This window comes from Ambystoma mexicanum, chromosome 8, assembly GCF_040938575.1.
Source record: "Ambystoma mexicanum isolate Mex_15411 chromosome 8, UKY_AmexF1_1, whole genome shotgun sequence".
NCBI classification, from domain to species: domain Eukaryota; kingdom Metazoa; phylum Chordata; class Amphibia; order Caudata; family Ambystomatidae; genus Ambystoma; species Ambystoma mexicanum.
The window spans coordinates 833,968,023-833,982,623 of NC_090929.1; the positions used below are offsets into that span (position 1 = coordinate 833,968,023).

General features: G+C 48.8%; 1 protein-coding gene across 4 annotated transcripts in view; it reads left to right on the forward strand.

Moving 5' to 3' along the window:
• The window catches only part of LOC138472494 (collagen alpha-1(XIII) chain-like), a 393,813-nt gene that overhangs the window by 186,425 nt on the left and 192,787 nt on the right, over positions 1 to 14,601 (forward strand). For all 4 annotated transcript variants that reach the window (XM_069610705.1, XM_069610706.1, XM_069610707.1 and 1 more), the window contains one exon: positions 1,117 to 1,179. In XM_069610705.1, coding sequence (XP_069466806.1) covers positions 1,117 to 1,179 — 63 coding nt within the window. The remainder of the gene's footprint in view (positions 1 to 1,116; positions 1,180 to 14,601) is intronic.

The following is a 14,601-nucleotide window of genomic DNA, read 5'->3' on the forward strand; positions in this document are numbered from 1 at the left end:
AGTAACCAAAAAGCCCTTACAGAAAAAGTGATAAGGATACAAATTATCCTAACCACACCTCACGTTAAGTGTATGCAATGGAAACAATACAAGACATTCACAAAGAGGGGCATAGTCTTTCAGTACTGATAGACTTGTGGACTAATCAGTTACCTCATAAAAATTTGCAAAAAGACAAGTGAAGCAAAGCAGAAGTTGGTACAGCATTATAATAATACATTATCAAGGATATTAAAAAAAACAAAGCAAAAGGAAAAGGGTGTTCCATAGAAGTATATGGGAGGAAAGCAGCAAAAAGGAAATCTTTCCAAACAATCTGTACATGGAGTCACTGGGGGAAAATTCCTATCTCCCCTAAGAGGCAAGAAATCACTTTAAAAATGCTTATCTGGCCAATTAAGTGGTACAGGTTATATTGCTAAATAATTGACCATCTTGGGCGTCGCAAGATGACTAAAGAGATGAATTGTGTGCTGGTTAGATGTCCCCCGGGTTTGCTATCATTCCTCATAGAAAAGATCTTTCTCAGGGGCTGGCATTGATGTGCGGGAATGCATGTCTCTGGGCAACCCCTTTAAGCAGAGGGTTTGGGGGCACACTTTTGGGCATTGGCAGAGGCTCGACTACTCACTCTTCATTTCCAAAAGCTGTTCTTTAGTCTCAGTAATGTAATTTCACATTTCCTCAAATAGTTCCCGCTTATCTGCTATTTTTCAACTCAATTATCTTGGCTGTGCATGCTAAGCCTAGTTTTAAGTGAAATTAAAGATCAAAACCAACTTAACATTCTTGACTCCCTCCCACCATTTTTAAGGATCAACCTTTAATAACACAAAAAACACATAAGTATTTGGCTAGCACATTTGAAAGTGGCCAAGATAATTTGTCTCATTAATATTTTTCCCCTTCAACATGGAGAAAGGTATACAAGAGTCCAGTAAAGACCAATGTTAAACTACATACCACCCACATTTGACATGTCCTAACAACTATGTTAATGCAAGTTATTAAAATAGACCTTCATCAACTGTGTTTGTTCTATTTCACTGTAGTTCTTATACTAATATCGAACTATCACATGGCTGATTTTTCCTCAAAACTGTTTTATTCCATTAGGGGCCTCCGGGACTACCTGGGCCTTCCGGGCCGCCTGGACTCCAAGGGACATCTGGACAGAAGGTGATTCTGCAAATATTAAATGGAATAATCAACATAACAATCCATGTCAAGCATGTATATCAGTAAAGGTCAAGTAAATAATCAACTTTATTGCACACAGAATGGCTTATAGCTGAAAGATATTAAGTTATGTCATGGTGTGTTGAGTTGCATTTATTGAGAGGGCTTAATTCCCATTGATGTTTCCTTGAAGAGGTGGATCCATCTTGGTTTTGGTGGCAATAGGGTTTGTCATGCATCATTGCCAATTCATAGATAAACAATACATTGAATGTTAGTCACAATGAATATCTGCAAAGAGTGACTAGACCACAATAGCATTGTCAGAAAGAAAATCTAGCATTTGATTGAAGTGTTCTTTGTTTTGTATAGTGATTGAGAGTGTGGTGTGTTTCACTAGATAGTTTCATATGTCAGTTCTGATCATGTGCATCTGTCCTGAGACAGATGGTTTCTGCATAAGACCCATACCATTCAAGACAGTTCAAATCACCTATTTCCTGTGGACCATGGTGAGGGGAAAATGGAAATAACTGCAAGACCCAGCCACTTCTTTTATTAGTCGATACTGATTATTTTTTAAATTGATATTTATGTCCCTTGGAATGCTCAAAAATTCATTCTCATTGGACAATTTGTGGGCTATAACAACCAGTGTAGCCCACCCATTGGTTCATACAACAGATTGTAGAGAACAATCCATTCTAAGGCTAACCACAGCACCAGAGTACCTGCAGCAAATTCTCCCTATTTTTCAAATTCCAAAACATTATGTAATACTCTGAGCCAACCACTAGATGGCGGACTATGCATAACATGTGACTCTAAGCAGAGACAAGCCACAGAAAGACGATTACCGGGTAAGTGATTGTGGAAATGAAAGACAGGAGACAAAACACGTGCTGCAATAATCTTTATTATTGCCGTATGGTTGATCAGGAAAGAGCCAATAACTGAAAGGTGTAGTAAATCAATAATAAACTGAAAGTTCTGGCGGTTGCTTCACCGTGGGGTTTTTCCTTCCCCAATCGCCCTTGGGATAAGGCTGTGGTCCTCTAACTCGGGTTATCTGGGTAGGCCCACCACTCGGGGTTGCCTGAGTGCTCCTCGGTGTCCTGTGAATATAACAGACAGCCTTGTTTAGAAAAGGCGGGCTTTTATATACATCACTGGTTTCAAATCCCCACCAATGAGCAGACGTCTTGCCTAGCTCGTCTGTTATTGGTTGGGAAGGTTTGGTCCCGCCTCCCTTAAGACCGGGTTTCCCTGCCGTCAGTTTCGCCTGACCCTGTAGCATGGGGACTGTTCCTGAAGCGTTTCCATCGGCGGCATCCATGCGGCGCCGGGACTTGGGGTCATAGGGGTGGCCCCTGATGTCGGGGTTCTTACTCCTCCTCGGCCGCGGGCCGCGGCTTGTTTCCTGACAAGGTTCCCGCCCCCTTCCCAGTCCGGGTCGGCGACTCCAGTAAGGTGGGTAGCTAACCCCGCCGTAGCGTTCTGCTGGGGCGGCTCCGCTCCCGTCAGGCTCGCCGAGTTCGTCCGGTGTGTGCGAGTTGGTGGCTTTTCCCAAGTCCGCTGCCGGCACCTCTTCACACATACTCACCCCGGGATCTGGCCGATCGGGCCAGTGAGAGCACCTGGACAGGTAGTCTGCCACCAGCTGAAATCTGCCTGGTCTATGCAGAGTCAGAAAGTCAAAGGGTTGTAGGGAGAGGAACCAGCGGAGAACCCTCTGGTTGGTATCTTTGTGTTGGGCAAGCCATTGCAGAGGTGCATGGTCCGAGAACAACGTGAACCGACGACCAACCAGATAGTACTTGAGTGATTCAATCGCCCATTTGATGGCCAGGCATTCCTTCTCAATCGTGGAGTAGGCCGACTCATGTGGCAGCAACTTTCGGCTGATGAAGCATATGGGCCGCAGTTCCGATTCTTGTTCCTGCGACAGGACGGCGCCCAAGCCATGGTCCGAGGCATCAGTCTGGAGGAAGAACTGCCTCTGAAAGTCGGGACAACATAATACCGGGTCAGATGTGATCCTTTTCTTTAGAAGGTCTATGGCCCTTAGGGCGGCTTCGTTATTGGTCAGGTTTTGGTTCCCTTTGAGTCTCAGCGCATCGGTGAATGGTGCGGCTATGGAAGAAAAATCGGGAATAAGCCTCCTATAATAACCAACGAGCCCCAGAAAAGCCCATATTTGTTTCCTGTTCACAGGTGTTGGGATGCGATGAATGGCCTCGGTTTTGGACATCTGTGGTTTCAGCATTCCACCCCCCACCACGTGTCCGAGGTACTTTGTTTCGTGAGTTCCCATCGTGGTCTTACTGGGATTGATGTGAAGGCCTGCTCTATGTAGGTCGGCTACAACCGTTTCCAAGTGGTTCAGATGATCCTCCCAGGTTTTGCTGTATATGACGATATCGTCAAGGTAGGTCGCTGCATATCCCTCATGCGGTCTTAGGATGATGTCCATAAGTCTTTGGAAGGTGGCAGGTGCCCCATGTAGGCCAAAAGGAAGAACCTTAAACTGATACAGTCCCCTCGGTGTGGAAAAGGCGGTTTTTTCTTTATCCTGGGATCGCAAAGGGATCTGCCAGTATCCCTTCGTTAGGTCTAGAGTACTTAGATATCGGGCAGCGCCGAGTCCCTCTAACAACTCGTCCATCCGTGGCATTGGGTATGCTTCGTAACTAGACACGCTGTTCAGCTGCCTGTAGTCCATGCAGAAGCGGATTGAGCCATCAGGTTTAGGGACCAGAACGATGGGCGATGACCAAGTGCTGACTGAAGGCTCAATGATGTCTAGGTGCAACATTTCATCTACCTCAGTGTTTATGATTTGTCTCCGGGCTTCGGGTATCCGATAGGGTCTGAGCCGTACCACCTGTCCGGACTCTGTTTTTATCTCATGTTCAAGTATTTTGGTCCTCCCGGGTAAGGTGGAAAAGGATTCTCTGTAGGGTAGTAGCTTATACATTAGCTCCGTTCTCATGATTGGCGATAGGGCGTTCCCCCACTGGACGTGGTCCAGCGAACCGGGGTCCGGGTTCGCGGTTTCCAACGTTTCTATATCGCCGATGGTTCCTAGTGCTGATACTAGGGGTTCATTCCACTCCTTTAACAAGTTATTGTGGTATATTTGGTCCGGGTTGGTTCGGTCAGGTTGGTGCACCCTATAGGTCACTGGACTGAGAACATCCGTGATCTTATACGGGCCTTTCCATCTGGCCAGTAATTTGTTGGCGCTGGTAGGTAAGAGTATGAGTACCTGGTCTCCTGGGCTGAAACACCTCATTCTGCTCCCCTTATTATAGTTTTTCTCTTGTATGTTCTGGGCATGAGAGAGGTTGGCTTCCGCCAAAGCACGCAGTGCGCTTAAATGTTCCTTCAGTTCCTCGGTATATTCGGTTAGGGTAATTTCTTCGGAGGCCTCCCATTCTTCCTTAACCAGGTCTAGGATTGTTTGGGGTTGTCTCCCGAACAGGAGCTCAAAGGGGGGAAAACCCCGTGGAGGACTGGGGCGTGTCTCTAAGGACCATCAGAACAAGAGGTATCGCCCTATCCCAGTTCTGGGCATCTGTTCCTGTCACCCTTCTCAACATTTTCTTTATCGTTTTATTATATCTTTCGACTAAGCCGTCGGTTTGGGGATGATACACGGATGTTCTTAGCTGCTTAATGTGTAGGCGTTCGCACACTTGTCGTAGTAAGTCGTCCCTTGGTCAGTGATGATTTCTGAGGGTAAGCCAACTCGGGCAAAGAAGGGTATGAGTTGATCACATAGTTGTCTGGCTGACGTCCCCTTAAGGGGAAATGCTTCAGGATAGCGTGTAGCGTAGTCGACTACGACCAGCATGTATTTATACCCTCTACTGGCTGGATCCAAGGGACCGACAATATCCATGCCGATCCTCTGGAATGGTACTGTAATAAGGGGCATCTTTTGTAGAGGAGCTTTAGCTGGTTTTACTCCACTCGTTAGTTGACAGGTAGGGCATCTTTTGCAAAACTGGGCCACCTCCCCATAGATTCCCGGCCAATAAAACCGTTTGAGTATATTTTGCTGCGTTTTCAGCGAAGCCATGTGACCTCCACAAGGATGGTTGTGGGCTAATTGCAGTACTATGGGGCGTTGCTTTCTGGGTAAAACTAACTGTTCCTTAACAGTCCCATCATCTGCCTTATATCTTCGGTACAGTAGACCTTGATGAAGCACAAATCCTGGTCCCCTGGAAAGATCTGGATCCCCTTCCGGTGTAGCCCTCTCTCGGGCTACCTTGAGGGTGTTGTCCGTTAGGGTTTCTGTCCAAATGCTATCCTCATTATCCTCTAATTTCCAGTCGATGGCTCTAGTCATATAAAAAGCCTGACACCAGTCCATACGGCTTCGTCTCTTTTTATTGATGAGGGTTCCTGGACCAGACATGCCCCTTCCGGGTTCTGGCTCGGGACCTACTTCCCTTCTCCCCTCCTTCGTCATCAGTGCCTGGTCAAAGTTAGGTAAATCAGTCCCTATGACTACCGGGGCAGGCAGAAAAGGTAGGACGGCAGCCCTCAAGGGTGACAACTCCCCGTTTATTTCAATAGCCACATTTTTCATCGATAATGTTTTATATCTCCATGTATACATTTAATAGGTACGGATATGTTAAGTAAGTTGGGTTTGCTACTTACAGTAGGTGATATGGCGGTTTGCCGGCTGCCGCTGTCAAGTAGACCACGTGTGGGTCTGCCGTCGACTCGTATGTCCACGATGTTGGGACCGGGTACGCTCTCTTCTTGTAGCGCGTGTAGGTACCCAATATCCATTGGTTCAGCGGGTCTTCTCCTGGGACAGAACCGGGCTATGTGGCCCCATTCGTTGCACTCAAAGCACTGAGGTTGCCGATATCCTGGACTGGTCCCAGCAGACTTGTCTTCGATTCCAGACCTCTTCTCTTCTGGCCTCCGAACCGCCTCCTCGGGTTGTCTCCATCTCAACTGTTGTGGTCTGACCCCCTTGGTCAGTGGGGCATCAGTCATTGGTACTGCTATGCGCGCTGTTATCCCTGTGGGTGGAAACCTGTGGTACCCAGCCTTTTGATACGCCGAGGCAATATCCACCGCTTCAGTTAGGGAGGGTCTGTGATGTTGCCTCACCCACCTCTGCATTTGCCCCGGCAGGGCTTCTACGAACTGCTCAAGGATAATCTTGTCAAGTATCGGTTGAGTTACGACCGTCGGAGTTGACAGCCACTTTTCCGCCAGGTCTTTTATTCGATAATACAACTGCCGTGGGTTTTCCCCAGGCCGTAACTTGGTGTCCCTTAGTTGAATTCGATAGGCCTCTTCATCAAGGCCAAGGCGATCCAGTACAGCCGCCTTTATCTCACCATAGGGAGTATTACCGGTGGGGTTTGCCGCCTGGTAGGCTCCTTGCATGACGCCGGACAACAAGGGGGCGACATATTGTCCCCATCGTTCGGGGGGCCACTGTGCATTCCTGGCTATTCTTTTCGAAACTTGTAAAAAAAAAGGCAGGGTCCTCGCCGTCTTTATACTTTTGTAGTAATGCGGATGGGACCATTGGTTGCGTCCTAGAGCTAGCCACCATATCGGTTAGCTTCGATATAGTGTCATGATGTTTATCCTGTGCAGTAGTTTGCACCGTGCTTTGTAACTGCAATGCCTGCTGGAAGGCTTGGCGGTCGGGAGCTGCTTGTTGGTTTTGTATCTGAACCAACTGCTGCAGTTGCTGCTGTCCTTCCGACAGCGTTTTGATCAATGCCTCCATCGCGCCGCCGTGTATCCCACCTTCGTCGCCAGTTGTGGAAATGAAAGACAGGAGACAAAACACGTGCTGCAATAATCTTTATTATTGCCGTATGGTTGATCAGGAAAGAGCCAATAACTGAAAGGTGTAGTAAATCAATAATAAACTGAAAGTTCTGGCGGTTGCTTCACCGTGGGGTTTTTCCTTCCCCAATCGCCCTTGGGATAAGGCTGTGGTCCTCTAACTCGGGTTATCTGGGTAGGCCCACCACTCGGGGTTGCCTGCGTGCTCCTCGGTGTCCTGTGAATATAACAGACAGCCTTGTTTAGAAAAGGCAGGCTTTTATATACATCACTGGTTTCAAATCCCCACCAATGAGCAGACGTCTTGCCTAGCTCGTCTGTTATTGGTTGGGAAGGTTTGGTCCCGCCTCCCTTAAGACCGGGTTTCCCTGCCGTCAGTTTCGCCTGACCCTGTAGCATGGGGACTGTTCCTGAAGCGTTTCCATCGGTGGCATCCATGCGGCGCCGGGACTTGGGGTCATAGGGGTGGCCCCTGATGTCGGGGTTCTTACTCCTCCTCGGCCGCGGGCCGCGGCTTGTTTCCTGACAAGGTTCCCGCCCCCTTCCCAGTCCGGGTCGGCGACTCCAGTAAGGTGGGTAGCTAACCCCACCGTAGCGTTCTGCTGGGGCGGCTCCGCTCCCGTCAGGCTCGCCGAGTTCATCCGGAGTGTGCGAGTTGGTGGCTTTTCCCAAGTCCGCTGCCGGCACCTCTTCACAGTGATATTTGTAATATACTTGTTAAAGGCATTTATATAGCGCACCTTCACCAAAGGAATTGGTCCCTAGGCGTTCAGACGGATCTGTAACAAATGGGGTTGGGGGTTTAGGTTAGTCAGGTGAAGAGGGAGAAGGAGAGTTAGGAGAGTGGTCTGCTGTTGGCGGCTTCAATTTGTTTTCACCGTGCGCTGAGCTTTGGTGTAGATGTCGGATCGGAGCGAGACCTTGTGTGCTGTTGATGCAGGTTATGTGTTGTTTGGTGTTGTTGCAGTGTGGTGAAGTCGGTGCAGTTTGCTGGGCGAGAGATGGTAGTGTGATTTCCTGGGTACGTTGGGTAAGCAGAGGATTGAGGATGGATTAGTATGTCGGGTGCCCTGGTAATTAGCATTCCAGTTTAGATAGGTGGCGTCCAGTGGGTATTCTTAGTAGCTGGTTATGATTCTTCATCATCTATTCGTTAGGTTAAGGTGTCATGATGCGTCGCAGTGTTCCTGGGTGTGTCATTTGGATCTTGGGGTAGAGGTTGTGCCATTGCTACTCATTATGTGGCCCTCCTGATACTCTTTTGGACTACAACACCCATGCAAATTCACCAATGACTATGCTGCCTAGCGATCATGGGAGTTGAAAACCATATAATGAGTGATAATGCTACACTGTAGCAAGCATGATGCAGGTTGTATAAGCTTTACAGACCCCATCCTGGGACTGTACGGGGTATTGTGGGCCCCAAAACCTCAGGCAACAGACTTGTGGTGCTGTGGTATTTAGTTTGATCTTTAGGGCCCATAATACTCAATGCAGTCCTCAGACCAGCTCTATAAACCTAATGATATATGATATATGATATGATATGATATGATATGGCATTTATAAGGTGCCTATACACAAGTGTTTCAAGGTGCAACGAGGCAAGGGAGGAAGAACAGAGACAACAATCTTACTAGGCCAGGTGACATTGAGATCGCACAAGTGCAGGGGAGGGTGAGTGGAAAAGTGTGAGGTGAAGAGGGGCCGTGCAGTACATGGGATCAACAGTAATATAAATAAAAAACAATATATAGAAGTACGGCCAGCTGGTGGCAAGTGCTAGATTAAGTGCAGACATCAAGTGTCAAGTGCTGGTAGGGTACTGTAGGGATACAGAAAGCAGCCCAGAGTGCAAGCGTTCCCAGGGGGGCAGTGCAGGGGTGCAACTGGTGGGGAGGGGACCTGGGCCCGGGATCAGAGGGTAGCTGGGTCAGGTGACCAGTGCAGTTTTGGTTTCAGCCAGGAGTTCAGCAGGGGAGAGGAAGAGAGAAAGAAGAAACAAAGAGGAGATCAACTTTTTTATCCAGCAAAATTTTGGTTGCACCTTGCATTGATCAAATGTACTTTTAAAAAGGTCTGCATATGGCTTCTTTTGTAATCTACCATTACTCAAATGCAACTCTCATTCCATAAAATCCTTGTTCAAATCCTCAGCAGTACCTGGGAATCAGAGAACAGATAATATTATAAGCTTATAACAGCAGGTGGACAAGGTAGGAATCACTGAAAGATCAGTAGCTCGCAACTACCATCAAATGTAGGGTATCACGGAGGGAAATACAGGCTATGGTCATAATACTTACAAGTACCATTAAACATGATTCTCCCAGTGGAGGTGTCTTTTTTAGGACCTAAAAGTAAAAAAATGAATTGAAGATAAGGCTTGGTCACATGATTTTCACCAGTGATGGACAATTGTGCATGTTAGGGGAGTTTTTCCTAAAGTCTATTTGAGGTAAGACTTCATACAACTATCCCTTGGCATACAGGTCCCCAATTCTTAGTATAAGTCTGTACTACTCAAGGAACCTTTGTAGAGTGGCAGAGCAGTCAGTCTTATCATAGGAGGGAGATGTGAGCTGTAGGTATGTACACTGAATCCAGTACAATAGTCAAAAGAAACACATAAAATATTATATTAAAATATAGATGAATTTAGATAAATACATCTATATTTTAGATGAATACTTAGTTCATTTAACCAACACACTTACAAATTCTTGATACTTTTCAAAGGTCATTGCTTCTATGGTAGTTGCTCGCGGTACAATTGTTACAGAGTTTGACACTAATGACAGTTCTACCGCATTATTGGTACTTCGGCGCACTCACATTAAGCCAAAGATATACATTAATTCTATTTAGTTAGCAAACCCATCTAAGATAAAGGCCCACATTACGACCCTGGCAGTAAGTGAAAAACGATGCCGGTAAAGGATTACCGGCATCGCTTACCGCTAGATCCTATTACGACCCGAGATAGCGCTATCAGCGGCACCGTAATCAACTGTGCCGCTAACAGCGCCAAGGGCGCAGGCACGCGACCTCCCATGCCGTAAATACCGGCATGGCGCAAAGTGGGGATAATCACGAGCCAAGCGGACATGCTCTTAACGCCCTTGGGAAGGCCGTAAACTACCTCACCGCCATGGTGCTAATACCGCCATCGCGGATCAACCGTAAACGGCCATGTGCAGTGTACATAAGTGACACAGGTGCACACAATCAGCACAGGTGGAGGCAATACAGACTTGCCAAGTACAAAAGGAGCACACCCCACCCTTTCCCACACCCAGTCACACTCCACAATGATTCCAATACGACTAGCAATGTTGGGGCTAGAGGACCTGATTGTAATGGAAGTGCTACAACAACAACAACTACTACTACTACAACAGGCAGCACAGAGGAGACGCAGGAGGAGAAGGAGGGCAAGGCAGGGGCAGCAAGCCCCACCAGCACAGCCAGTGCCACCACGCAGGCAGCCCCCAATCCCACGCATCAGAGCCAATCCATTCAACCTCACCGCTGAGCAGATCCACACCCTGTAACGTTGGACCGGGACACCATCACCACCATCGTGGACATGATACACGACGACATCGTCAGCATGATTGAAACACCCACCGCCACCCCCCCCCTACTGAAGCTAGTGTCCGTGCTCCACTTCCTGGCCACAGGCACCTACCAGCACAAAGTGGGGCACTTGCATGGCATTTCACAACCATTATTCTCACGTACGCTGAACCAAGTGCTTGATGCCCTCCTCAAGGACACAGACAACCACATTTCCTTACCACGGTCTGCCAAGGAGATCGCAAACACCAAAGTGGGTTTCCATGCACTGGCCGGCATACCTGGTTGCATTGGTGCCATCGACTGCACCCATGTGGAATTGCTGGTCCCACATGCCATCGAGGTAGTGTACCGCAACCGTAAGCTATACCACTCAATCAACGTGTCAAATGGTATGAGACTCGAACAGGATTATCACACATTGTTGTGCCCGATTCCCCGGATCAACCCATGATTCAATGGTCCTGCGAAACTCCACAATACCACGCTACATGGAGCGACATGCAGGGCCGAGATCCTGGCTGCTCGGTGAGTCTCATGTCATGGCCATGGAAATGTGAAGTAGGTAGGTGATTGATGTACCAATGCATACTTTACCTGTCTGACATGGGGGGGGAGATGCATACTTTACCTGTCTGATATAGGGGGGGAGATGCATACATTACCTGTCTGACATGGGGGGGGGAGATGCATACTTTACCTGTCTGATATGGGGGGGGGGGAGATGCATACTTTACCTGTCTGATATGGGGGGGGAGAGATGCATACTTTACCTGTCTGATATGGGGGGCAGAGATGCATACTTTACCTGTCTGATATGGGGGGGGAGAGATGCATACTTTACCTGGCTGCGAGTACCAGAGGTAATGGAGCAAGTTCATACCCTAAAGCAGGCCAGACTTGAGCTGACATCTGACCACATAATGCTAGATGTGATCAGCCCTACCATGTGAATGAGGCTGTGTTCCAACCATTCCACAACCATCTGCATGTGCACTGTACCAAATCAGACCACATCTACCCCAACGTAATGTAGCTACATGCAATGACTTCAGGCAATACACAGCACCAAACACCATCAACTGAAAGGCCAGTCCCCCATAACTGCGCACAAAGGAGTCACATGGCGGTCATGAACACCATTACACCACTACACTGACAGAGACGCCCAACTGAATTGCATAACAACATTTTTAGTGCTCAGTGACATCATCATGAGGCTGACAGCAATGGTGCCATGATGAAAGCATTAATATCAGTGGACATCTGCCAGATCACCAAAACAACCGCTGTGGACTAACACAGTGGATGGACACTCACAAGGTACTGGACCTCCCTGCGTACACTAGTTCATGGCATGCAAAACTGTCCATAAGGGGAATACATATATAGCGGTCACATCGTGTGACTCCATTCGTGCATGGAAATGGGGTTCAAGGTAAAAGATGAATGCGTGCCATGGTGTCACGTAATGATTTGCAATCTGATGTCCTGACTGACACATACATTGTTGCCCACATACAGGTGATGCAGGCTATCCCTTGAGGAGGTGGCTCCTTACCCCAGTCCGGAACCCACAGAACTGGCACGAGGAGGACTTCAATCGTGCACATACACGAACCCGTGTGGTGATAGAGCCGACATTTGGCCTCTTGAAGGCACGGTTTCGCTGCCTCAGCAGGTCTGGTGGGGCACTCCTGTACTGCCATGAGAAGGTGGCAAAGATCATCATGGCATGTGTAATGCTACACAATATGTGCATCAGACGGAATGTGCCCCTGCCCCCTGATGCTGAACTGCAACCACCTGACGAAGAGGATGATGAGGGTGTGGATGGCGCAGCACCTCATGGAGGAAGCGATGCACAGGAGGGACGTGACATGCGTCAGACTCTCATTAACCAATGCTTCTAGCACACATGGGCGGGGAGTGTCACATGGAGATGGCACTTGGGGCACTGAGTGTGTCTGGGACATGCACACTGTGGACTGTTCACCAATAAAGCACACGTACGCAATGAGCAATGTCCACACATGTGATTTGTGCATAACCAAAAAGTGTATAGAAATAGTGATTTGAATGAACACTTCCACTCCCCCCTCCCCCTCAACTCCCCAACACACCCACTCCCCCCTCCCCCTCAACTCCCCAACACACCCACTCCCCCCTCCCCCTCAACTCCCCTTAACATGGTGTGGATGTCAGTGCTCAAGTGCATCATGTGTGATCGTTCCACAGGGCGGCCTCTATTGGCACCCCCCTCTTTTGGCACCCGGTGCACCCCTGTCTGTACGCTGCAGGTTCCTCCCCGATCTGCGGACGGGGCTGGTTCTTGTAGAACTGGCAGCCGAGGAGGTACTGGCCTGCTCACAAGGACGCATGTCCCTCATAGTTTGCACAAGCTCCGAAAGTACGTGCCGCACAGCGGCCAGTTCTGCACAAATATCCTTGGAGCTGGACTCTATGGCAACCTTCACAGTTTCTGCACATTGTTGCATTTCCGCCCTTACACTTCTACATTCTGCCACATGCTGTGTCAAGAGGGAGGACAGTTGTTGGCGCGTGATGATTTCTTCCATCGACTCCTGTTTTTTTTGGACTATGGATAATGCTAGTGGCGTGTCCATTGTGCTGCTCCCCTCCTGCACATCTCCCACTGGGCATGGAGCGGCCGGCCAAGGGTCATCAGGGCATTGCCCCTGTATGCCATCATCATGCTGGCTGCATGGGGACAGGTAGGGGGAATGAAGGGGGACATTGGGGGGACCCACAACATCATCATCCCCTACATCATTGTCCGAGCTAGCTGCGGTGGCAGCAGTCTCGCCAATCGTGCTGCTTCCTGCAGACCCAGTGCCTTCAGTGGACACCACTTGGTGGATGTTTGTCGCTGGTGGTACCGTGGTGCTTAACTTGGTGCACATCTGTGCCCTGGCCTGTGTTGTGCTGGTAGATTTCGGCTGCTGTGGGGGTTTGCTTTTTGCAGCAGAGGTGGAGGGTCGGTGTGTTGGGACTTCGGGCATGGCCTTCTTGGCAGGTGTGGTGGCAGTGTCTTCGTCGGCACTGTCCGAATGAGAGCCTGTGGTGGACCAAAGGAGGGAAAGGGTTAGTGATGGGTCTGCGGACATTGAGCAGGCACTGTGATGGCTGCATTCATTTTGATTACTAGATGGTGCACATTGGAGGCAGTGACATACAGGTTGTCTCCCTCTTAGGTGGTAGAAGCATGGAGGCATGTGGGTGCCTACAGAAAGGGTGTGCATACTGCATGTGTACAAGGTGGAGGTGAACACTGCCTGTAGGCAGTCTTCTTCTAATGTGTCGTGTTAACCCTGTTAGGCATCATTGCACTTCCCAAAAATCAGGACTTCAGTGAGTTTGGCATGGCTCGATTTAAGGCACCTACCTGCGTCACCTGATGTCGGGGCTCCTCTCTCCATTTCTCCGACCCCCTCTATGCTCTCTGTGCCTATGGTTGCGGCACATATCTCCTCCCACGGCTGCATTTTGATCTTGACTCAGCTCCTCCACCAGTTGCCATGCCCAGGTTTCTATTTGCAGACAGTATACTCCTTACGCGGAGCCGTATATCGTCCCACCTTTTTCTGCACTGTCTTGCATTGCGGGGTGTTGTGCCAACTGCACTGACCCTCTGTGCTAACATGGCCCATATGGCCTTCTTTTGTGTTATCGCCTGTCTGGTCATATCTGTCGAGAATACTACGTCAGCATGTTCTTGTAGGGTTTCTTCCAACATATTCAACTCCTCCCTGGAAAACCGCTCCTGCCGCAGCCAATCTACATTTTGTTTCAGAACTTTAGACATTCTGATGATTGATATGTGTAGGCGAAGGTTTGTGGAGGTTGGGGGGGTCAGGTGTCCACTGGTTGAAGAGGATGGCAATGGATTGTGTTTTAAAAGATGGCTGCCATGCTCTTTCCCGTTCCTGTGTGGTGACGCAACTTCCGGATCCGCTTATTTGCGATCACCGCTAATTGCGGTTC